General features: G+C 38.8%; 1 protein-coding gene across 4 annotated transcripts in view; it reads left to right on the top strand.

Moving 5' to 3' along the window:
• slc6a9 (solute carrier family 6 member 9) overlaps positions 1-26,237 on the top strand; it is a 214,310-nt gene that overhangs the window by 168,534 nt on the left and 19,539 nt on the right. For all 4 annotated transcript variants that reach the window (XM_088085097.1, XM_088085099.1, XM_088085098.1 and 1 more), the window contains 4 exons: positions 14,957-15,113; positions 19,647-19,778; positions 20,519-20,795; positions 25,415-25,547. In XM_088085097.1, coding sequence (XP_087941223.1) covers positions 14,957-15,113; positions 19,647-19,778; positions 20,519-20,795; positions 25,415-25,547 — 699 coding nt within the window. The remainder of the gene's footprint in view (positions 1-14,956; positions 15,114-19,646; positions 19,779-20,518; positions 20,796-25,414; positions 25,548-26,237) is intronic.

Below are 26,237 nucleotides of genomic sequence, written 5' to 3' on the forward strand. Positions count from 1 at the left end.
TTGATGGCAGGTGTGTGTAGGGCCTCAGCTGCAGTGGAGGGCTGATGTTGCTATATCTGGTATTTTGCCTTGAGTACAAGTTACAAAACATGAGCCAATATGTTTTAAATTTGCTGAAAGTTTCAGTATGCCTGAGATGAAGTATCTCATTAAAACTGTCATCCAAACACTTTCAGACGGCAAAATTATGTATGCCTGTCCGGTCAGTCTTCTAAGCCTAACCCTAACTCTGTGTTTTAACCTAAACCTAACCCAAAAATGAATTGTGTTGCACTTGATTGCACATACAAAAGGTGATGGAGGTAGTTGTATAAAGAATGGAAGAGCTTGAGAAGAGGTTTAAAATCCTGATGACTATCTGAGGCTACTTTATTTGTCTTGTGGAACAGCATAGAGATGCTGGGCAATTGTGAAAAGGACAGTCCGCCATTGTTGTCCGCCAGAGTCCTCTGCTCACTTTAAATAACATCCCAGTATCCCGCCCTCACCCCTCATGTGCTTCATTGTACCTTGTGGTTTCTTAATTCCAAATAATGCGCAAAGCCAAAACCCCGATGGAATGCACGTGGAGGAGTGCATCGTTAAACGAACTGGAGACGCCTGACGTGCCCTGCAACTTTCTCAATGTATGGAGTGATGTAACCTGTAAGTGACCCCGAGCTTCTGGGCAGCCATCTATCCCGCCCTTCCTCCTACAGGGTTTCACTCTCTCTCCTCCTCCTCCTCTCTCCTCCTCCTGACACCCCATCCATTGGTTTCAATTAATCAGCCGTGGAGGGGGATTTATTCAGCCCCTGCCCAATGGGATCCTTTGGTATGTGGCCCCAATGGTAGCAGGTTGAGAAGCCACAGTCTACACTGTCTTTAGGCCTATTACTCTCACCTCACAGCCCACTCATAAAGAGAGCTTTGAACGGCCTGTTTTTGGGGGGATCCGGTGGGCTTTTTGTCCCATAATAGCCGAGTGGATTCAGTCACTGCAGACAGACATGTTTACTAAACTCCTCGTAGGTGGAGCGAGGGAGATTACGTGTGCCACTTGAATAACTGAGGCCTGATTGGGGAAACAGTATCAGGAGCGGCTCATGTAAAAGAGTGATTTCAAGAGTTTTCGCTCAATCTTCTTGAGTATTTAAAGAAGATTGAGCGAATGGAGGATGTGGCACTGACATAATTCAAAGGGAGATTACGCCTTGACAAAGTGCTAAATGAGTAGGATTCATGTGAAGGAGAGTGTTTGGCACTATTGGATAAAGTTGTTCTGCTTTTGGAGTAGTTTTTGTTTTTGCTTTTTTGCTAATCATTATAAAGTAAATGCTCATTGCACAGTTTATTGGCCATAGAATAATAACACCAGCAGTGTTTAGGCTGGTACCCTGTAAACCTCCCTATAAATCTCAGACAGAGGGTGAATTCAGGTGCTCCAGCACAGACAGTATGAGGAACATGACATGTTTTTATGCCTCCGAGCCGGTGATAGCCCTGGCTGAAGGCATTGTGTTTTGGGTTTGTCCATACACCTGCCCATACGTACGTCCATTCCATTCTCACGGCGCAATATCTCAAGAACGCCTTCAGGGTATTTCCACAAATTTGACACAGGTGACCAATTAGACTCAAGAATGAACCGATTAGAATTTGGTGGTCAAAGGTCATGTTTTTGGCTGTGATTCAAGAAGTCATGCACTAATTTAAACAAAATTACTCACAAATGTCTATTAGGATAACTTGATGAAGTAATGACATTTTATATCCAAAAGATATACTTTTATTTATATCAACCTGACATCATACTGTTCTGCAAAAAAAACCCAAAAAAAAAAACCACTTTCTGGCCATTACTCAACATTATAATTCAGAAACAGGGAAGACATTTAGTCAGATACTGAGTTGGTGACATCTTGAAACGGTGAGGATTGTTTAGATCTTCTGTGCTGTTGGGGGAAGATGTGTATGAAGTATCAATGTTTTCACAGACATGGATGTAAACTGTGTCTACAACTCAACAGCCTTGCGAGAAGCGGTAATTCTAGTTTGAAGATTAAATCCTGCAAGCATATTACGGTAGAAAACTAACCAAACCTATAAAAAATAGCATAATAGGTCCCCTTTAAACCTCTGTTTTGTTACATACAACCTGATCTTTCTTTTAAAGTATATAAGAAATGTCACGGAAAGCTCAAAATATCGGATAGAACTAACTTTCCAAATTCACTATTTTTCAGTTTTCCTCTGTGCATTTACTACCGCCTGATTCTGACACGTTTGAGACAGAACTTCCTCTGCACACACTTTGTACTGTTTACTGTTTATTGCCAAGAGGCTCTCATGACTTTGTCTGATGTAAGAGAAGTACATACATCAAACTGTGGTCCTTTTCACCTTGGGCAGAGCTCAACATAGCACCGAAAATTAAGTCGGCGTGAGTTGAGATCAGATTGCTAGAGCAGCATTTGGAGCCACTCGTGTGAATGCAAATAAGTCCCCGACTGCATTAAAGGTCAGCTATGTTGTGTAGTGTAGATAGCATAGCAAACAAATATGACCGTATATGGCCGAGATGCCAAATACGGTCACCCCATCTTTCACCTTCAGTTGTTTCACCATCAGCAAATGTTTATATACTTTTACATTTAGTAGAAGTGACTTAACCTATCTCACAGATGAGATCAGTCGTGCCATGTGTGAACTGCAGTCCATCTCAACTGGGTCCGGAAACCATCTGGAACAAGGTCATAGACCCATTTGGACACACAATAACTTGACCCTTCCCCTCTCAGTGTTTGGACAGATGTCTCCTGTCTGTCCTGACAAGACATTTCTTCCGTCTCTGCATGGCGTCACCTTTATACACCCCTTTCTCCTTCCCACGCCACCGAGCTCCATCCCAGTTCACCACCACAAGTCAGTTTTTCTGTTCACATCACCAAAAGCAGTTCATGTCCTGCCTTGTGACCACAGCTCTTGAATGTCTGTTTCAAACATAGTAATTTAATGCCACATTGCGCATTGCGTAACAAAAGGGTACACATGCTTTTTCCAAAATGATGCATGATTGGATCAGGTGTGATCTTTCTCCCACACTGTCTTTTATCTCACCCTCACACACAAAAAAATAGCTACCTGAGTGGAAATAGGGATGAGAATTATGATCAAGAGAGAGAGGGAGAGTACGTGAGTGAGAACATGAAGCCCAACAGAACTACACATTATCTAGTCCATACTTCATTGTGTTTAATGAGCAACTCTAATATAGCAGCAGATAAAACTCCCAGCAACATGTGATTTTTTTTCTGTGTGTGTGCTAGAGCTATTGTAGGACTGTGATTGCAGAAGTGTAGAGGTATCAAAGACATATTGGACCATAAATATTCTTGTCATAAAATGCAGCTAAACTCTGTTTATATTGGTAGCTGTTACTTTCTAAGACTTGCTGTTGCATCAGTGGCCCCTATCTGAAAACCATGTCAATAAGGAGAGTTAAGAAATCATATACTGAGATATTTTGGTTTCTTATTTTACAGTTAATGTTTCTGGTTATCTGATATATATAGACTATTATTACTATGGTTAATGTTTTGAGTTCCAAAACAATCTTGTTTTAATATATTTTGTATGTTATATGTGTATACTGTACATGTTTTGGTGATTCACTGTTCTTCATATAGGCTGGTTCTTTTCCTAAAAAAGACAAAGATACAACTTTAATTTTGAAGGAGTACATAGATCCTGAAGAACAAAACATTAATTGGGAGCAAGGCTTTTCAGTTTAGCGAGACCCATGGGTGCACATATTAAAAGGATATTTCACGGATTTTCAACTAGCTTTGTATCAAAATAATGTGTGGAGTATGTGTAGATGAACTGTGGTAGACTTCACTCCATCTCTGACATAAAATACATAGTTTCACTGGCTCTTGGGGTTGTTGCTTCAACTACAGGCTGTACTTTCTTATTTTTATATTGCCTACCAACCCTGACGCCGCCACCAAAGACACAGAGAGTATACAGCCGATCAAGAGACACAGCCACCCTCCTCTCTCCGTCTCTCAAACAGCAGACCGAAATCCAATCAAACGGTAAAACTATGCAGTGCTGATTGAATATACATCAAGCTTACGTTACTGCACAGCCTATTTCTCACCTAAAATGTTTTAAGAAAAATATTTTAATGCCCTGTTTCACCCTAATGGTGAGAGATTGTGAACAGGAAGTTGGCACCGTACTGCTTCCTGCGCAGTGAAAACAGAGGCTGAAAAAAAAAAACAGTGACTAAATGGTAAAACTAAGCAGTGCTGATCAAATAGGCCTACAAACCGAGATTCTGTTACAGCATTGCATATGTCTCGCTTCAAGTGTTTTCAGAAACATATTTTAGCTTATTGTTTAACTGTAAGATGAGATCCAGCCAGCAGTCATTGTGTCAAATGAGCAAGGTCGGATTACATCAGTCACCAGCGGGAGCGATTATTGGTCCGATGCATTCTAGTAGTTGTAGGTTTTCTACCTTTTGAGCAAAGACCAATGCCACAGTTATTTTTCACATTTTTCTCTGTTCGTGTAGCACCAATTTCAAAAGTTATGCATCGTTCTTCTTCATAGACGGCCTAGTGTTATTTGAGGACCCTCTTTATACCATGAACTAATTAACAGGTGTATCAGCCCCAGAACTAAGAACTAGTACAGTACAATTTTTGTGTCTGTGTGTTTGTGTTATGTGCATTAATATACACGTGCAAGTGCAGACACGTTTGTGGATGTGCAGACACGTTTGTGGATGTGCATCCACTAATATTCTCAGGGACGTCATAGATGTGTTAAATGATAACCGGGTAATTAACTGTGGAAATCAGCTGTGGAGGTCCATATGTGCCATGAGGTATATAGGTATATAAATATCACACTCCTACCCAATCCCATTAATTGCAGTGTTTATCTTGCTAAAAACCAAAACCACCAGCAATCTTTTTTTCTATTCTCATCTTTACTTGACTCTCTCAGACAGATTTCACTTGACATTATTGTATCTACCCACAAGTTCATGTGTAAAGATCGATTTTTTTTGCTTAAATACGCAACTCTTACGTACATTGAGGGGGATTTGCATATGTGCAGAGAGACAGCTTCCCCTGAGAGGGGGAGAGAGCAGTGAGCTGTCAGTGAAATGCCATCACTCTATAGGAGGTGTCGCTAAATAGATTTTTTTCAGACAGGAAATGACACGCGCAGTCAGCAATTGCATGATACTAACAAATCATATTTTATAGGCAAGATTATCAAGCCTTTGCAGAGCCCTGCACTCTACTGTGTGTCTTCTTGTTGCAATTGTATGATGAGCTGTGACGCACATTTTTAAAAGCTCTGAAGATGACCTAATGAAGTGTGCCAGAGATGCAAAAAATACAATGAAGTGTGCCAGAGATGCAAAAATACAAGGAACTTGTATTTGTATTGTATACAAGGAACTTTCAAAATAAGACAAGGAAAGGAAGGGAAAGTAGCCTAAAGTGTGTGTTGCCATAAGCCCAAAGGAAGTTTGTAGTTCTTGCTACACTCCAATGGACAGTGTTTTTTTACAGACATGGCTGCAGCTGTCAAGAGACGTCGGTTTGAGAGGTCCGTGCTGCCGTCTGTCAAATTGCTCCTGTGCGTGTGTGTGGAAATGCATGTGTGAAATTGTGTGTTCGTCCACTATTGGTGTGTATGAGAGTGCGAGCTTGATGCAGTCTGTCTATGAAGCTGAAGTGCTCTCTTTGGACTGTGAGAGGAGAGAGGATGAGAGGCAGCAGCGTCGAGAGGAAACACAGGAGGGGGAAAGTAATGCTGCATTCCCAATCGCATACTTTTTCTTTTCAGAGCATACTGCAGCTGCCCTTGTGAAGTACGTACCGTTGCGTGGAGTGTGCAGACAATTAGGACATATTACTTGTAATTAAGGTTGCAACTGTATTAAACTGTCAGGGAATGATAACCTTACGACAGTCAAAACTTTTAACCAATTCTTTTAAATGAAAGTATATATAAAAAGTCTCCCTAGGGCTGAGCGAGATGGGCTGAAAATTCTATTGCAATATTTTTAGGTTATATCCCAATAAACAATTTATCTTGATGTTTTTAAATCTCCTTAAAAGCACTTCATTAATGCTAAAACTGGAAGAAAGCATTGAATATGGCAAACATTTTAAACCAAATTCCCTCTTTGGTGTGACAATGTAGAATGACTGTTATTTGATTTGGTATATTTGGTATAATAACAAGTAGAACTGTCTGATAAGTTGAGAAAAGTATCTACCGTAATCCAACGTTTAAAATAGGGGAAAAAATTTATTCCATTTCCGCCATTTATTCCATATTACAATATAACAATATCCAATATCTAAGAAGATATATAGTCTCATATTTTAATATGAAATAACAGCTTTGTATTCCTCAGACCATTTTCCATTCTTTAAATATCTCAAATAAATGTGAGGTTCTCCATCGAGTCAAAATCTTTCAGTTCTGTACATAAGCAAATGTACACAGTATGATAATAGTCAATCATCTAACGTAACATACACTTACACTCTGAACAATCACAATGACATAACATGGCAATAACAATCATTTACCTTCTGTGTTATATGGTTATTGATCTTCTCTTCTGCTCGTAGGTTAAGGAGCTCCCAAGTCTCATCATTTTCCCAAGTTATGAACATTTACGGCCGCTGTTCTTCTTTGAATTAGCTACTAAATATTAACTTTTTAAATCTTCCACAGTGGGTTACATGCAAAACATGTCATCAAAACGTCACACCCACCCCACCCATAGTCTTTCTGGCTTTACATTTTACACAAACCTCTTTTCCGCACTGTCACTACCTCTTGTCCCGGCTCAGAAGTGAGACAACTCTGTCCATCCTTTCTGTGATTGTATATTACATACAGAACAGCGAGGCGGCACAACAGTTGTGAATCTTGAAACACAAATGCACATTTTAATAGCTTTTAGCAGTACTTAGAGTTTGCAGTTTTAGATATTAAAGGACTGTCTGTTGTCTACTAATAAAATGCTTGATAGATGGTCGGTGATGGTATTTTAACATTAATGACCTAAAGTTAATTTTTACCTTTCCTCCTCTCGCTTATGGTCTTACATCCATATATTTTTCCACAGTGATGATTACCGTCTGTGCTCACTGTCAGTGAGCTGCTACATCAGAGCAGTTTGAGAGCATAGCTAGAGGAAAACCCAACAGTAGTTTGTGAATGATTATGCATTCAAGCTTCCAATCTACAAACAGGTGAGCATTAATTCTCTCCACATTACACCTACAGACCTTTGTAGAGGGACACTTTTCTTGGGGTAAATCGCACTGATCCCAGTCTGAGCCTGCACAACACGGATCAGCGTTTTTCTGTGCATTCACAGTTTCAGGCACTGAGCTGGCAGTCTTTTCCAGGTCAGCTTAGCGGAGAGACGAGTCAGGGACTCTGCATTTTGTCAACAGCTGTTAAACAGCCTGCTGGTCTCAATTGTGAATCTCTGCCACTGGAGTTTAGTCTCACTCCTGTATTCCTGTTTGAGATCAGTAGGGTATCAGTTGGGTATTGTTTAACAAATCACAAAACCAGTACTCTTAAAGTGATACCGATACCAGTGGAGTACTCCATTGGATACCTCTTTTAATAAGTCATCCAATAACAATCATATGAACGAAAGCATTCAGTTGCACAAAGTGTCACTAGACACCACAAGTGTGTATTTTCGGATGTTTTGGTGGCATATCGCACACTGAGCTGTCAACTGAGTCAAATTCGCCGCACTTGACATCAACAAACCACATCGTATATGGGTTGTAGCGGCTACTCCAAGATGGCTTTTTCTCTAGATCTAGGAACAGAAAGGATCAAATTCAGGCATTGCTTGACTGCTAAAGTTTGATACTACTTGGTTTTGGGCCCTACTGTTTACTGATAGCTTTCAGCTGTGTCGCTGCACTAAGTTGTTAATAGTACAAACTGAACCTTTGCTACTATTCTCGCTGCTTCACATTAAAAGCTTTACATTTGCAAACCAGATGGATGCTTTTATTATGAAGAACTTGTACAAAAAATGGAATGTTCTTGTCACCAAGTTGGCAGAGCTTTAATAGTATTCTACAAAAAAAACAAGGTTTAATCACATCGATATGGACATGCATAGGGAAATATAGATAACAGACTCAGTGACCCTGAGAAAACTGCAGGTGGCAGGTTCTTATGTGCTTTGGAGCACGCCTTATCCACACAACTCGGTCAAGATTTTATGTCTTTTTAAACTAACGTGTTTATACTTCATTAAACAGTTCTTCTCATCCAAGAATGCATTTTCATGATCTGAATAACCTGAGTTGTCATTTGGTTTCACTTAATTATTTTGACATCAGTCTGATACTTTTTTATGTTAGCCATTTACTGTTGAGAAGGCCCAGTTTTTCGTTAAAAATTAGCAGTGACTGACTATCAGTCCCCTTATTGTTGCTTTCAGTAGAGAGTAGCAGTTGCAATGAAAGTTTTTTTATATTAGAATTGCATTTTTTGCAATTACTTAACTTCGTAAATCTAAGGTATGCTGCAGTACTGTGTCAATATTTCTGTAGTCTTTTTTCTGGCTGTAGCATGATGTTCCCATTCCTAACTCAACCTGCTGATTGCTTTGGATGTTTTTCCAAGTGGGGAAGCAGCAGTTTGTAACATTGGGTCATGTCCTCACCATCACCTTGACACTGTTCACTAATCGAAATAAACGGCATCCCATATATGAAAGTGTGAGAGCCCTGTCAGACTTATTAGTGACAGTCATCTGTGAAACATGACACCACTTTTAGATCTGCATCCAGACAGTATTTGCAAATCATTGTGAAAGGTCCAGGAAAATTCAGTCCTGTTAACCCTTTGAAACCTGAGCAAACTGGATTGACTTTTATCAACACCATTGGAAGAAGGCAATGAGCAATGAAAGAAGACATGACCCAAAAATTATCTAAAAATTAATTTAAAAGAAAATGTTCTGCAAATTATTATAAGTATAAGTTTAAAAAACAAAACAAAAAAAACAACAGGAAAATAAAACTTGGAAAAGTTCTTAAAAAATACACAATTTTAAACGTAATTAGGATAATCATACCTCAGTCATTTAATTTTTCCTTAGCTTTTTTTTTTTCTTTTCTTCCCCTAGATATTTTCACCTGTCTTTAACCCCCCCCCCCAAAAAAACCCAAGTTTTACCAAGTTGTTTATTGCCTTTGTACCCATGTTTTCTAAAGAACCCACACCAATTTGTTCAGGGTTCAAACATTTCAGTACCTGTGAAAGGCATCTGAAAGCAGCACAAGAAACGTGATGTCACTTCAGGTTTCAGAGGTTGAAGTCTCAAATCCAATCAATACGTTTTCATTACTGACCTGAAACTGCAACAGCGAGGTCAGCACTGTAACTCGAAAGAGACCCTGGAAAGAGATAAAAGTTTCAAACTAAATCGAAGGAGAGATGAAGGAGTGGGGAGGGGTGGGCATGTGTGGTCTTATATAAAGCCCAGATGGTCCCAGAGAAGCATGTGACATAGAAATGGAGGGATAGAGGGATATGGGGAGGCGAGTGTGTGTCTGTCTGACTGACCAGGGGGCTCCCGGGAGCCAACACCACAGGCTACAACACCTGGGCAGAGAGAGGCAGACATCGGGGTCAGTCAAGGGAGAGAGGGAAGTCATGGAAAACACAGTTCAACTTTTGCCCAGAGGGTTCAACAAATATACAGTGTTTGATACCGCTCTGATTTCTACCAGATCCTGTTGATCTTCAGTGGATTCAAGATCAAACCCTCCGATGCTCCTTTTAAATATCTTCAATCTGTGACGCCCAAGTATCATGAATTTGCTGGTCTTAGTCTGTTTGTTCACTTCTGGTTAACTCACTTACCCATAAAACCAGTCGAATGTGTGGGTCACACACTTACCTGTAACTGGTTGGATCTGATGCTGTAGGTGGAGAAATAGTTCTGTATGTGCAGCTTTGTTTTGAAGGGTGTTTTGCTTAAGGGCGGATTTTTAGATTTGGCACGTACTCTGCAAAGGTATCCACGTATCTGTGTTTCTTTAGAGATGTTTTTGGTTCCTTGGCCATATTTCATAGTGGCAAATAAGGATGCACCAACCCGATATCTTCTGTCAGTGACTGGATGAATTTTTTATACATTTTGTAATGACAATTAGGGTTAGTTGTTATTAATTAATCATTCTGCAAAAGGTAATAAATTGAAATTGCTTGTTTTGTTCGACCATCTGTCCAAAACTGTCTTAAAATATCACATAGTGCCACAGGGATGAAGTTTTTCTTTTGGCCAATGCAATGGTTTGCCTTTCCCCGGTTCCCTTAACCAAAAGCCTCTGGGATTTTTCCATTGGATTATTGCAGAAAATAAGCTTTGTGACAAACAAAAGTTTATTAAGCCTAAATGCAATTGCTAGAAGTAAAAAGCTAAAATTAAGCTACAGACGAGGTACTCAACGGTCTCATGACTTCAAAGTTACTGCTGCAATGAGGCTGTGCCACTTTTAAGAAACCATTTAACATAACAACATTAAGGCTTCAAAACTCCCAAGTGAGGTAGTTACTGACATTGTTTACATAGCAGAAGAAAACAGGATGGTCTCTTCAGCTTGTTTTAGCCATCTAACGAACAAAAAACATTTAAAAAAACTGCTGACTTCGACAAGACGGAACTGGGAGTGCTATGAATGTTTTTGCAATTAAAAGAAAGATTAGTAAAATGATCAACTGATTTTCAAAATAGTATCTTTGTTTCAAAACAATGTTGGTAGTTTGTGTGAGTGAAAGGTGGTAAACTTCCCTCCATGTACCCAGAGCCAAGATCTCCCTCCTCCCGTCCAGCTTAACTCCGCCACATGACACATTTTGCGGCATCCAACTTTTTGCTGTCTCTCAGGTTGCTGCTTGAACTACAGGCTGTACTTCCACATTCTTGAATAGCCATCACCACCCATGCAACCACCATCGACACAAAGAGTGCCAAAGTGCATCACTAGACAGACCCACCCCTCTCTCTCTCTCTCTCTCGCTCTCTCTTCGATCATCTGCTAAAAGTACGTAGTGCTGAACAAATTTAAATCAAGATTCTGTCATAGCGTTGCATATTTGTCACCTCAGATGTTTTCAGAAACATGTTTTACCTCACTTCTTAATTGCAATTTGTTTGTAACCAGCCAGCCGCAATTGTCTCAAACAGACGCGATGGCAGCTAAAGCAAATACCACAGCCCTATTCTTTTGTTTTTTCTGGTCTCATAGCACCAATTCCAAAAGTAATTTTACATTTCCACTGCATAGACATTTTATTTTTATGAAAACATTATCTTTCCAGGAGTAAAATACTTAGCAGGTCAGTATCAAATCCACTAGATACTGTCTAGTCCAATAAGTAACATTTGACAACCACGATATTTCCTGTAATTATTATTTGTATGGTTTTGAGACTCGTTTTAACCTTACTCATGTCAGCCTTCGGTTGAAATTGCAGTGTTGTATTTATTGCTTTATTGTATTAAAAATGTTTAAATTGGCTTAATATGCTGCACTTTTTAAATCCATGCTCATGAACATTTCATGGCGACTGCCTTAATGTGTCACTGCACAGGCGCTCATTAATTAAAACAATGTAGCTTTAGCATCAGAGTATAGAGCACCTCATTAGAGCTTTGTACTGCTGGATGGATTCCTCCTTTTTGCCAAAGGCTCAGTATAGAAGGGGTCAACCTAATCTAGTCAGACTCGGAGAGGCGATAATTCATGGTAAATAATGACGAATTAAACAATTTTGAGGCTGAATATGTGCACTTTGGAATCCTAAATATAGCAATTGAATTAGGTTCACTGCAACAAGCTGTAAAAGAAGATCCTCGGCACATGTCCTCTACTTCTATTGAACGCACACACTTCGCCCCTGAATCAAAACCAGTTGACACTGTGTGCCTGTCTTGAATATGTGGGGTCGAGTTTCAGAGACCAGAGATTCAGAGGTCATTGCTATTCCCAGTGTTTTCTCTCCTCTCTGTTTGTCAGTGTAGACCGAGCAAAGCTGTCAACCTGTGTGTTTGTGTGTGTGTGTGTGTGTGTGTCTGTGTGTCTGTGTGTGTGTATCTTCTGAAGGCACACACCTGGTTGCTGATAGGGAAGTCAGATGTACAAGATGTACAGCCGTGTGTTCTCGGGTGCAGCGAGAACACACACAGCTGCGCCCTGTCTCTGTGTCTCCGGCGCTCCTTTTCCTTCCAAAGTCAACTTCAGACGGAGACGTTGTAGTGTGCAACCCGCTGCGATGGCGGGTTCACTGCTGGGGGTTTCTACTCCCACACTGCTGCGACCGCAGCTTCACTCCAAGCATCTCCTCGCCAACAACACTTGTTGTTTGCTGATCTTCCTGTCTGTCCCACCTGCAGCCTCCCACTCCTGCACAAAGAAAGGTCAAGAATGCTCTTTGTTTTTGCCCTCCTGACATGCACGCACAGTCAGACTCAAAGACAAACTACGGGGCTTGGGGGGGCAATATGGCGACTGTTTGTTTTTTGTGGTTGTTGCTGTTTTGCTGCGCAATATTTTTCACTCTCTCATTAGTCACACTTGTCTCTCCCTCAAAGTTGAACTACGGCACCATGGGGGCAAAATGTGGAGGTTGTTTTTAGTTGTTGTGGTTGTTTCTGTTGACATTTTTTTTGCTGATGAACAAGATCTCGCTCTGTGTGGGATGTAGTGCGTTCAGCAGGGAGATGTGTGTGTGTGTGTGTGTGTGTGTGTCTGAGCAATATGCTATCCCCAGGACTTGGTGTCCTGCGGCACTTTTGTAGAATTAGAGCAAAACATTAACATCACTTTTTTGCTTTTATATAAACTCTACTGCAACATCTCACAAATAAAGTCTTGACAAACCTTGTTTTGGGCCATTGAACTGCAATATTTTAAAGGGATAGTTCGTATCCACAGTAGTGCTATACTTGGCTTCCATGTTGGACTTGAGCTTCTCTAAGCTGGAAGCATGCTGTTTGACATCCACCGTTAAACTTGAACTATCCCTTTAACTCGGCTTAGCTGACAAAGCATGCCATTCTGTGTTGATGGCAAAGTTGCATGTGCTGTTTAACTGATGACAGATAATTCTGTGAATTAAATGATTTTTTTGCAGCAAAATGAACTGTTTTCTGCAAAAAAGGAAGTTTTTTTGAGACCAGTATTCATATTTTTTGTAATGCTATTCATTGATTCCTCTGAGAATCAGGCTCTCCTTTACACACATACCAGCATGAGTGAACAAAGTTTTTATTATTGTGCCGTCATACAACTGTGCCTTGTTAACAGAAACACCATCAATTCATAAATAAGTGTTGGGTCTATAAAAAAGTTTAAAAAATAATAAGATGAAACAAACAACAACAACAAAAAAAAAATGTTGTCAATCTGATCCCCAGAACTTCATTGTCTACAGCTTAATTCATAAATCAACGACAAAATAACTTATTATACAATACTGGAAAAGTCAGAGTAAATGCTAGTTTATTCGTCCTTTTTGCCTTCTTTGTCAGGCTTTTGGGACAAAGCTTTCAAACTTAAACATATGAAATTAAACAACCATTCATTTTTTTCAATCATCTTGTTACCCAGAATGTTTCAGAGTTTTGTTGGACTATATAATGAACAAATGAATCATAAATCATCCTAGTTTGCACAGTACAAAGGAAGATTAAACTCACTTTACCCTTAAGCCAAAAGGCACAGCTCGCAGCTCCCACAAATATGAATATTTCTTAATCAAATGACTAATAGCTTGAGAACGAATTTCTTTGTTTGATAAGCATATGTGTTTTTAAATTTGGCTTTGGCGAGAATTTTTTTTCTCTAACGCAGCATAACCACCTCCGCAAAAGCTCTTTTGCCCGTGCAGAACTGTATGATTACCTCCACATGAATACCTTCTTATTTGTTTTATCCTCTGCCGTTTGAGTTCACTGATGCCACAGTTGGATCATTTCACACAGAATGGAAGCAGACCCATGTAAAATACATCAAAATCATTACATAATTATTTTTAATGACTGACCTGTCAACAGATCTATCTGTACTCCTCTCTGCAAACACCTTTTTACAAAAAGAGGGAATCAGAATTATTTATTATTTATTTATTTCTGCAAGAGCACAAGTGACTTCATGTGCGCCCATAAAACCACGGACAGACAGACAGACACAGCTGAGGTTAGGAAGGCGGTCAGGAGCGAGGGACCATCTGATGCCAGCAGATGGAGTGATGGAGGGAGGGAGGAAAGGAGAGGAGAAGCTCAAAATCAGGACGACAAGACCAAATGCTTATCGGCTGTTCTTAAGGCACTGATTTCACTTTACATCCTGTCTGCTCCAGCGCGTCCACCTTATGCTAGCGTTTGGGCTAGAAGAGATAGTATATTTCAGAAAGTATCCAATAACTTGAGTGTGAGTACCATGAATAATTCAACTTCACATGCACCCCAAAGATAATTATTATTCACCATTGTTGTATGAAACTGGTGAAAATATGTTTATTATTCTCCATTGTTGTATGATTCTGGTGAAAATATGTTTATTATTCACCATCTTTGTATGAAACTGGTAAAAATATGTGTATTATTCAGCATTGTTGTATGAAATTGGTTAGAAATATGTCTATATTCCACCATCGTTGTATGAAACTGGTGAAAGTATGTTCATTTTTCACCATGGTTGTATGAAACTGGTGAAATAATTCTTTAAATACACCTGCAGAGCAACTAGGGCCTTTCAGGATGCTCCTCTCTGTCACAACTTGTCGTCGTTGGAGCCGCTGCAGCAGCACTATCTCAGAAACACATTCCTGCCACCTAAAGTCACCTCTGTCTCTCTCCTCGTCTTTGTTATAGAATGGAGCAGTTCCAGGTGAGCCAGTGAAGAAGGATGAAAACTCACGGAGAGGGAACTGGGGCAACCAGATTGAGTTTGTCCTCACCAGCGTGGGCTATGCTGTGGGCCTGGGCAATGTCTGGAGGTTCCCCTACCTCTGCTACAGAAATGGAGGAGGTATGTATTTCAGTGTAATAGTGGTTGTCTTACTGACTGTATTAGTGCTGGCTAGTGGCTCACCACATAGATGGAGAAGAGGACAAATTTAAAATCTGGATTGTCACCAGTTTTCTTATGCTGCGTTCAGAAACTTTTCACAAGTATATGACCCTTTGAAAACGGAGCAAAATTGGTTCAATTAAATTAAAAGAATAAATAACAATTATAACCTTATTTGTATCGCATATTTAAAAACAGAGTTTACAAAGTGCTTTTGCAAGAAAATCAAAAGCAGAAACGGGATAGTATAGTAGCAGAAAGTTAAACTGTCCTTCCAGAATTTAAGGGAGACAAAGAGTGAAGAGTTAAGATGAAAATTAAAACAGGAGGACAAAAAAAGTATGCAAGACACAAAATGTTGATACAAATACAAATACACACAAAAAATAAATAAATAAAAGTAATAAAATAAATTAAAAGAAATGAACACGGTCGGTCCTTGCTGCAGTGGCTGCGGGTTCGATTCCAGCTCACAGCCCTTTGCTGCATGTCATCCCCTCTCTCTCCCCCTTTCATGCTATCAATCTTCTGTCCTGTCTAATAAAGGCAAAAATGCCAAAAAAATTATCTTTAAAAAACAAAAAAAGAAAGAAAGAAATGAACACAAGGGACAAACAATAGCAAAAAAGGGGAAAAAGGTAAGACTTAAAAACTAAGGCAACAAATGACAAGGCACCTTAAGTAAAAGCCAGGCTAAAAAAGAAATGTCTTGAGCTTTCCTTTAAAAATGTCCACAGAAGTGGAGTCCCTCAGATTCTCGGAAAGACAGTTTGAGGGACTGTGGGGCCAGTCAGTGAGAGGATATGCAGGGTCTACCTCTTTTTCTTGTTGTTTACATAATACCCACCTATCAGCCAAAAAGCCATTGTAATATGTCACATTCTGACCTGGAACAAGTCATTCACACATTCATCTGCTCCTGACTCAACCACTGTAACTCTCTCCTCTCTGGCATCAATCAAAAATCACTTTCCCGCCTCCAACTTACTCAGAACGCAACAGTTCGGCTTCTCACTGGTTTTAACAGATGACGTAACATCACTCCGATCCTGGCTCCCTGCTGGTTTTAGAATTGATTTTCTGATTTTAAGGATCACTTTCAAAGCTCGTTTGGGTCTGGCTATAAGCTACATATCAGAAATGTTGACCCCATATGAGCCAGCTCACAGCCGTAGATCCTCAGGTGGGGCCCTTCTGGTTGATCCAAAGTTGAGGTGTAAATCTAAAGGTGACCACGCCTTTGCCATTAGAGTCCATCGGCTATGGAACAACCTGCCTGAGGAGATAAGGCTCGCAGAATAAGGAACTTCTTTTAAATCACTTCTTAAAACCCATTTTTGCTTTTATGTGATGTTGTCTTTTAATTTTATTTTTTAATTTCTCATTTTTATTTTGTCTTGATCTGCTTATGATTATCATTATAATTAATGTTCTGTGTATTCTGCTTTTATTTTGTTACTGTATTTGTCTAATATGTTTCTGCCTCTAATCTGCTGTTTAATTCTACCTTAACTTCGACAATTTCTTTTTAACTTCAGTTGTTTTTTTTAATTCTGGGGTTTATAGTCTCTGCTTTTCTTTGTCAAAGCACTTTGTAAACTGTAACTTTAAAAGTGCTATAAAAAAAGTTATAATTATTAGAATTTTTATTATATACTGTATATAGAAGACAGTATCCTCTTCCTCCTCGATAACCTACCCATCTACCTAATAGTACAACAACTTCATCATCTACCTCTACTGCTGGCTGCTACTTAAATCCATTCACCTTTTTAAGCATGGAGTCGTTTTGCGTAATGACATTATTGTTTATTGGGGTGTGAGTGCTGCCAAAATGTGTGTGAGTGCACAGAACGGATCCAGCTGCTTGCTGCTTCCGCTGATGTGCAGCTTTCACTGTGCAGCCACTGTATTCAATGCATGAGAACAAACTATATCCAAGTCCTTGAAATCTTTCATCCCCCTAGTAAGATGCACCCTAAAATCTGTGGATTTAACAAACTAAAATGTGTTTGAATTAATACCAGAAAATGTACTAGAAAAGCACCGATGTATAGTAAAAAGCAGGGAATCTGGTCAGTGTCCCCTCACTCAGTGCCTCAGACCTCTCCTTGGCATTTGTCCCACTTCACTTCATATGTTTACGCTGCAAATATTTGGATTAGTGTTATGCATGGAAAAGACCTGCATTCTCTTACAAGGACTGGGTATATGTAGGTCATACCTTAGCTCACACGCAGCTGCAAACAGTGCCAAGCAGACAGGAGAGCTGAGCTTAACCAGCAACTCGCACACAGCGATAAGGTTTTGGTGTTATACAGTATCAGCTGGTTGCACCGACCCAGTTCACATATGGACACTCGTACAAAAACACAAACACACACACAGACGCTCCCTATAGATGACTGTCTGGTTCCTGGTCCAGTCTGAACCACCAGAGAGTTGCTGCTCCGCTGAGCAGCCTCAGCTGCACATGCAATGACCTATCTGCTCACCCTTGGGAGGTTGCTATGACAGATGAGGTTTATGTTTCTTTTCTTTTTTTTCTCTGTTCTTTCTTTTATATTTAATTTAAATTCTCTAAGTTTTTATGCCTGTGTGCCGGTGATAACCGAGGCCTCAGGTGTTATTTTTTTGAGTTGTCCGGTTGTCTGTCCATCCGTCCTTTTCTTGTTAACACAATATCTCAAGAATGCCTTGAGGATTTTTTTCAGGGTCTCTGGGGTTCTTAAAAAGTCTTAAAATAATTAATTACTGAAAAATTAAGGCCTTAAATTGTATTATAATTAATATTTCAAAAGTCTCAAAAACGGCCAGACATGGGAAATTAGATTTTATTAAACTGTGTTTTTTTCTGATGTTGCATTGTAAAGTCTCAAAACAATTGGTAACATCTTTTTTTTGTTAAATAATTTCATGATCATGAAGGGAATCCAAACAGTGGAATCTCACATGCAGACTGAGAAACACAAAATCACCCAGAAAAACAACCAGCAATGCCAGATATTTCTCACTTCTATCAGTCAACTAAAAAGAGACTTTTATATTAATATATGTTCATTGTCTTTCATGTGTTCCACTCTAAAAACGATTGTTTTTTCAACATTTGATGTAGAGGGTCTAACTTTTCTTTGCAAAAGTCTTTTTTTTTTGTTAAAATCAACACTTAGGCAAAATAAAATTGTGCTTCTTCAAATTTGGTCAATAGAAATTGGCCTAAAACTCAATTCCCGAGTGGCATTAAAGAAAAGTCTTAAATGTCTTGAATCTACCTTGCCTTAAGATGCAGGAACCCAATTTTTTTGTAGTTTTGCACTAACGTCCACTTGGACTCAACAATAAACTGATTTGATTTTGGTGGTCAAAGGTCATTGTCACTTTGACCTTGCATCCGTTTCAATCTTGTGAACATATCTCAAGAACCTTAGAATAGAAGAAAATAGAACAAAATACAACAGAATACAATAGAATGCAATACAAATAGTTTCAAAAGATAAATAAAGTTTCAAAAAATAAATAAAAACATGATTTTCTCAAGGAACAGGGATGAAGAGGGGGTTTGACAGTCACCAGGTGTTTACAGAGGTTATTGTTCATTTATTTGGTTACTTAATATTTATTTTTTCCTGGTTCATCTTCCTCTTTATTCTGTAAATAATAATGAAAAAATGCACATATCTGATTTTGGGTACTGGTGTGTGCATATATGTTAATTAAAGTATAGGTTTAAATTAATAAGCTGGTTCATTAAAATTCAACATCTTATGTAAAAGGGGTGGGATTAAATAAATTTGAACTCTTTTTTTAATGTGTAAATCAAGTCATTATGTTTGACTTTCTTTTGCTTTATGTTGTCTGTAAATATTACATTTTCATATTCTATTTTGATCAGTAGCATAGAATAGCGTTATTCTCATTGAACATAACTGTACAAGTAAATTTGCTGTAGCTTAGACAATACACATGCACACACACGCATGCACACACACACACACACACACACACACACGCAAACACACACAAACACACAAGCGCACATACTGAGCTTGAGTGAGTTTCTTGGTGTATTTGTCTTGCCATGTGATTTTAACCATGTATGTTATAGTAAGAGATAATATCTCTGCAGAGTGTTTTATCATTCCCCACCTGTGAAGTCAGCCGACACACTATAAATACATAACTGCGATTAGATAACATATACGGTATATGTTTAATTTCTTTTGTTTGGTAGTGCCTGTGGATCAGGTCCTTCCACATTCTCCAGCTTTATTATGTTCATCTAGCTGTGCATTAATTATTGTTTTTGTCTGACAACAGTTTAGGAGAGTAATAGACAAACTATATTTACCCTTTAGGATTCTATGCTTCTGTCTTGAGAAACTCAGAGGTGTCCCTACATGAACAGCAATAACGCACTAAACGTACACAAATTGGACATTAGAGTATTGCTCTCAGCTAATGAGTGCCTGTCTTGTTGCCTCTCTCCTCCAGGTGCCTTCATGTTACCGTACTTCATCATGCTGGTGTTCTGCGGCATCCCTCTCTTCTTCCTCGAGCTGTCCTTCGGTCAGTTTGCCAGCCAGGGGTGTCTGGGAGTCTGGAAGATCAGCCCTATGTTCAAAGGTTAGTGTCAGTGTAGTTTGTGTACATGCATAAATCACATGCAATTCACTTTTTGGGGACAAAATGAGCCTCTTATTTGAGGTCTTTAGTTCATGTTAGGGTTAGATCATGCTGAGTGTGTACGTTTGTGTGTGGGGTCTTTTCAGTTTATTTTGGACTGAACAAAAAAAAAGGAGGGGAGGTTATGATTTTTTTTTATAACCAAAAAAAAACCCACAAAAAAACAAAACAGGACAGTGCTTTGCAAAAGTTAAAAAGCCTTTAATAAATAAGCTTAGATTTTACAAAGCAGTGTGCCTAGGTATATTTTTAGTCAAAAAAGTGCTTAAAAATTTTTGTTAATGTATGTCATACTTTAAAATATGTAATTATGATAATTTTAAATATAGATTTTCCCTAGGCTTCTTATTTTTTCACTAGACATTTCGCCTATCGTTTGGAAAATAATTTTCTAAATCTATTAATATCTTAAAATTTGTGGAACATTTCTTACCAATTCACTCATTTCCTTTTGCCCTATGTTTCTGAAAGAATCTGCACCAATTTGCTCAGGGTTCAAAGGTCTGACTACTTGTGTAAGGCGTCTGAAAGCAGAACAAGAAAAACAATGTTGCTCTAAGGTTTCAATGGGTTAAACAGTCCCAGTTCAAAACATGATGGTGACTCATCGTGTACAAGGCTGTAGTTTTCTTCACACTGAAGTTTGAATGTTCTCCAATCCGGTCTTTTTCTCCCCTCAGGTGTGGGCTACGGCATGATGGTGGTGTCCACCTACATTGGGATCTATTATAACGTGGTCATCTGCATCGCCTTCTACTACTTTTTTATGTCCATGACAAACTTGCTGCCATGGACCTACTGCAACAACCCCTGGAACACACCGGACTGCAGCGGGGTGGTGGGCAACAGCCCGCGGCTCAACGCCAGCCTGGCTAACGCCACCACAAGCCTGGTAGCAGGGGTGTCTGAGGTAGTCAACCGCACGAAGAGGACGAGCCCCAGTGAGGAGTACTGGAAGTAAGTTTCTCAAGTATTTCATTCTTCAACCCTTTAGAACGTGGTTCGACATCAGTTTTCTTGTACTCTGCACTCAGATGCCTTTTAGCAAGCTATTTAACCCTTTAAAACCTGAGGAAATTGGTTTGATTTCTTTTTTTTAAAAAAAATGGGGGGGAGGGTAAGTAAAAAATAAGTTAAGTGTGATGAAGAAAAGGACCTGGAAATTAGTTTTAAGAAAGGGGGGAGAACTAATAGAGAATTATATATATATATATATATATATATATATATATATGTATGTGTGTGTGTGTGTGTGTGTGTGTGTGTGTGTGTGTGTATATATATATATTTCCTGTTAAGTTGCCCTCTGCCTATGTTTTTGCAATAAATCAAACCAATTTTTTCAGGTTTCAAAGGGTTAAAAAAAAAAAAACGGACATCATAAAAAGCAATGGCTTCTGTCATCACATCATGGCCTCATGTTATTTTGTTATTTAACCTTATACGCCCTGCAAGTGTGGTATATCGCCATAGTTGCCAGAATTACCCTAGACTTTTCCCTTAATGGCAGGCGATAGTTGTTTGCATAACCCTGTATATATTCATCTAAAATAAAATGGTTTTTTTTTGATTTTTCAAACATATTTTAAGTTGAGCAGGAATCTACTGTAAATGCTTTAGTTTTGCCCAGTTAAGTAACCTCATTGGACTGAGCTCTGAGGGCCCTATCGTACCTGACTCAGAGGTCAAAATTGACTTGCACCTGTAAGATAAGCTTGACAAAAACATGCCTCATGTTTGTGGACAGCATTCAAATATTTGGACAAGAGTTTAGTGGAAAGAGACATACTCGAGGTTTCCCATATTGTTCGTTCCTCGGCACAGCTCTGTTTTAAATGCGCAGCCGCAGTGCATTTAACCAGTCATATGCTAGGTCCTGTGTGTGAGGTCAATGAGGCTGTATCCAAGTGCACCTGCTATTCATGTTCATACCAATGCAGCAGCAATGTGTCGAAAGGGTCAAGTGAAGTGAAATATAAGTCAGTGGGTTGTTGTGATCCATTATCATCTCAGTCACATAAACATCTAGATGAGATGAGAGAGAGAAAGGAATAAGACCATTTTTTAACAGCACACTTTGACACTGTGATCCATCTCAGGTTGCCCTACTTAAACTAGATGAGTGGCAACTGTATAACGAACTTATTTAACCCTTTGAAACCACAGTGAATTTGCTTAATTGCTTTCAAAGACATGAGAAGAGGGTGATGAGCAACTTAACAAGAAATGACCTAAAAATTAGCAAGAAATTAGTAAAAAGTTAGAAGAAAATTACCTGAAAAATGAGCAAAAAAAAGAAAAATAAAAGTCTAACAAAAAGAAAATTACCTCAAGAAAGTGCTGTTTTTCATGTAACATTACATAGTTAGGAGAACTATAAATAGATTTTTTTTACAGATGTGTTGCCCTGTTTTTTTTTTTTATAATAGCTGAATATCTGTCTTTAACCCCACCAGCTAATTTTCTGATTTTTTTTTTTTGAACACCGTTTACTAATTCCTTTTCAGTTTGCATTTCAGGCCACTAAGGGAGGTCAGAACTACATCACAAGTAAACATTATTTAGTGATGCTCACATACTAGCTATTTTCAGACACTATATGTAGTATTCTGTACATAGTGTAACATATTTCATAATGCTGGTACTTGAGATTTATGTATTCTGGGCCACAGGGGCTGGATATTGCCTGTGGGTCACTATTGGAATAGGCCTGCTGTTGCGCTTACATCATATTTTGTATCTAGTTAATTTCCAACTGTCCTCATCAACAAATGTTGAGGTTGAATAATTTTCACTCCAGCCATTAAAAAAAGAGGCAAAAATGGTCCATTGTTACTAATTTAAAGTTACATAACACAGTAGGAATTTGGTGTGAACAGCATTACTAATCTTAAAACCTATTTTAACTGAAAACTCAAACTAACAAAGCTGCTACATTTGAATCCACGACAATAATCTGCACTGCTCTAATTACAAATCAAGGATCATCACCTCTTTACCTCATGTGAGGTGCAAGCGAAGTACTTCATTGGAATTATGCTGAAATTTCCCCAGAGGTTTCCCTGTAATGGCCCTGGAGATTTTTGATTGCATATTCCTGTATATATTGATTTAAAATATAAACCATTAAATTGAAATGTATTCCTCTTGCAGCAGAAACTTAAAGCTTCTATTTTTCATGTTATAATGACGTCATCGCGCTACTTTATGTGTGATGCAAAACCACGCGAAAACACGTGGTAATGTGGTCTCTCAGGACTCTGAACTCAATTTTGGGCATACAAAAGAACATTTACTCTGTTGTATTACATTTCTTTAGAAAATAGCTTTAGCCCCTTTTACACTGCCTGATCAAGGTGGGAATATCACGTTGTTTTGCTGCTTCGCTGTTCTGTATAAAAGGTGCAGTCATGGACTTGGAGTGGTCTGGTCTGGCCTTTTAGCCAGCATTGGAGGTAGTGAGGCACTGAAACGGTGGCTGTATAAACAGGACAGCCGGCAGGATGGGACAATGAGCCGTCTTGGTTTGGCGTTTTGACGGCATGTTGCGTGTCTAAACAACTGCAGGAGACTTAGGAAGCAGCTAAGAGCAGTTAGCAGCTCACTCAAAGGAAAACAGCGACTATAAACGTCAGCAAAATGGGAAAACAATAAGATTCAGGAGCTTCTTAACCTCTGAACAGAGGAAGAGATCAGCTGCCATAAAACAGGGACAGTAAATGATTGTTGTTACCATGTTATGGCATTGTGTTTATACAGTGCTACCAATGAGTACGCTATATGTCACACCATAGGCTATGTTGTGATAAACCGTGCCTCTTTTGCTTCTGCGATGCCAGCATGCTGTCTAAAATCACACACTGGGGCAGCATGATGTCGCTATTGTTTGGTTCTTTATAAAGATGCAAGGGAGACATGAAAAAGGGCCTTAAAGGTGAAAAATGAAAAATCTGTGTGAAAAATACTTAAGATTAAGAAGACTTTTGGGCTTAGAGCCTCAGAAGCCTACCCCCTGCTCCACCCCTGCTGTTCTATCTTATTGCACCCGTCCTTCCACCTTTGTACCTCGTGTAATGCGTGAAACCAGCAAAGAAATTAACAAAGTACATTTCAAGGTCAGGACAAAGCCATTCTCCTCTCCATCAAAGCCATTTCTATTCATGTGAACAAATACAGATGCGCAGAATGAGAGCACATTGTTTTTCTTTGGTAAAATCCTGTTCAGATTGAACAAGCAGCGTTAAGAGGGATGTTTGTTTGTTTGGCTAATCCTGGCTAACAGCTTATTCTGTGGCCTCAGGTGTGTGTGGCACGTAACGTGAACGATAGTTCACTTCACGTTTACATTACTGATATACAACTGTTTTAGTCCATTTATACCATTGAGATCATACAAGTTGAAATGCTCATGTAATGAGCTCTAATCCTGATTACAGCAAACCCTGTAATATCACTAAATCTATGTTAATTAGTCACGTTGTTGAGGCACTTATTCATCTTCCTGTCTCTCTTTATACTGACAATAATGCAATTATTCATCATGATGATGAAAAGATGTGGAGGCTGTATAATTATGAAGATATATTGATTACAGTGTTGCATACATATAGATGCTGCCATTTAGTATAATTTCCATTTCAAATAATACCCTTAAATGGGATATCAGAGCAGACAATATTTGAGGAGTCTAGAGCCTCATATCTATATATATATTCAAAATTGTCCCTCTTTGGATCAGATTTCAAGAGTTTTCATGAGCCACATATTCACTGATCTATCTTTAATTCTAGTTAGTAATAGAGAAATACAGGTGAGTAATGATATATGAGGGAATAACATTGTCCGTAGTCATGTTTATGGGTGTCACTCACAATGCCTTGAGCAAAAACAAACTGAACCAGTATTGACAAGTTCATAGTTTAACCCTTTGAAACCACAGCAAACTGGTCAGATTTCTTTCAAAAACATGGGGAGACATGCTACTTAACAAGATGTGGCCCAAAAGTGAGCAAAATGTAGTGAAGAGGTTACAAGAAAATGACCTAAAAATAATCAACAACAAAAAACAAAAAATAGATAATACAAAAAAATACATGTATTTATTTTGTATATTTTATTATATTTTTTCTGCAATATAATTTTAATTGTAAAATTCTAATAATTATAAAGATGGTTTTCTGTGCATTTTCCATATTTTTAAAAATAATTTCTAATAATTTCCCCCTCTTTCTTAAAAAAAAAATTCAGGTAATATTCTTGTCATATTTTACTAATTTCTAATGGTTTGTGGGAGATTTCTTGCCAAGTCGGTCGTTGACTTTTTTTCCCCTAATGTTTGAGAAAGAAATCAAACCAATCTGCTTTGGTGTTAAATGCATCACATAATTTATAGCATCTTCTGCCTGATGAAGGCAGTGATGTTTGTTTAGCGGAGTCACACAAGGCTGATGTTGATTTTTCAGTGTTCACTGTGAAAATTTGCCAATTATTTCTCTTGAAAAAGAAACAACTTAAGTTCTAAATTCAAAGGCCTGTTAAACATCTCTCTCTCCTTCTCTCTCTCTCTCTTTTCTCAGACACTATGTGTTGAATATCTCTGATGACATCGGGAACTTTGGAGAGGTCCGTCTCCCCATCCTGGGCTGCCTGGCTGTGTCCTGGTTTGTTGTCTTCCTCTGTCTCATCAGGGGCGTTAAATCCTCTGGAAAGGTCAGCCTCACCAACATACAAACACTCACATGCATATTAATACCATGAACTGTATAAAAAAGTGGACGTTGTGTCGCCAGTTACCCCTACTATGCTTTTGTGAAGCCAACATATCCTGGATATGGCTGCTGCCATCTTGCGCAGGTGACTTCAGTCAGAGCTAGAGTCTCCACAGCGGAGGAATTCCCGCCAAAACACCAATGACAAGCAGCACCATTGAACATGAGCACGTGGATTGGCTCACACAACTGTCCATAATGGCAGAAAATTCTCTGTTGTAGATTTAAATAACTTATTAAAATCAAACTTATCAGAAAAATGATCACGTAAACAAACATCAGGGTGACGAGAACTACCTCAAGTGACAGAAACCATCTCTGGGAATAATGTATTTGGCGTGTACTTTGAGTGCATACCTGTAACCAATTACAAAGTCAAAAAGCAGTGATATTGGAGCAACAACAACAATGATCATAAAGACAGTTAAATACAGTGATTTATTAAAAAAACAAACAAAAAAAAAAAACGAGGAAAAAAATTACAAAGAAATACACACAAAAAAGCATTGATGGCTTGCGTTTGGTTACATTTCATGTAAGAGTTTGCAGGATGAGTCTGGTTTGTCATTATTAAGTCTTTCTGCTCATGCCTACGTACATACGCTTTATTTTAACCCTTTTTCTTTTCCTC

The sequence above is a fragment of the Plectropomus leopardus genome, chromosome 12 (genome assembly GCF_026936395.1).
Source record: "Plectropomus leopardus strain MGB_pleo_1.0 chromosome 12, ASM2693639v1, whole genome shotgun sequence".
NCBI classification, from domain to species: Eukaryota; Metazoa; Chordata; class Actinopteri; order Perciformes; family Serranidae; genus Plectropomus; species Plectropomus leopardus.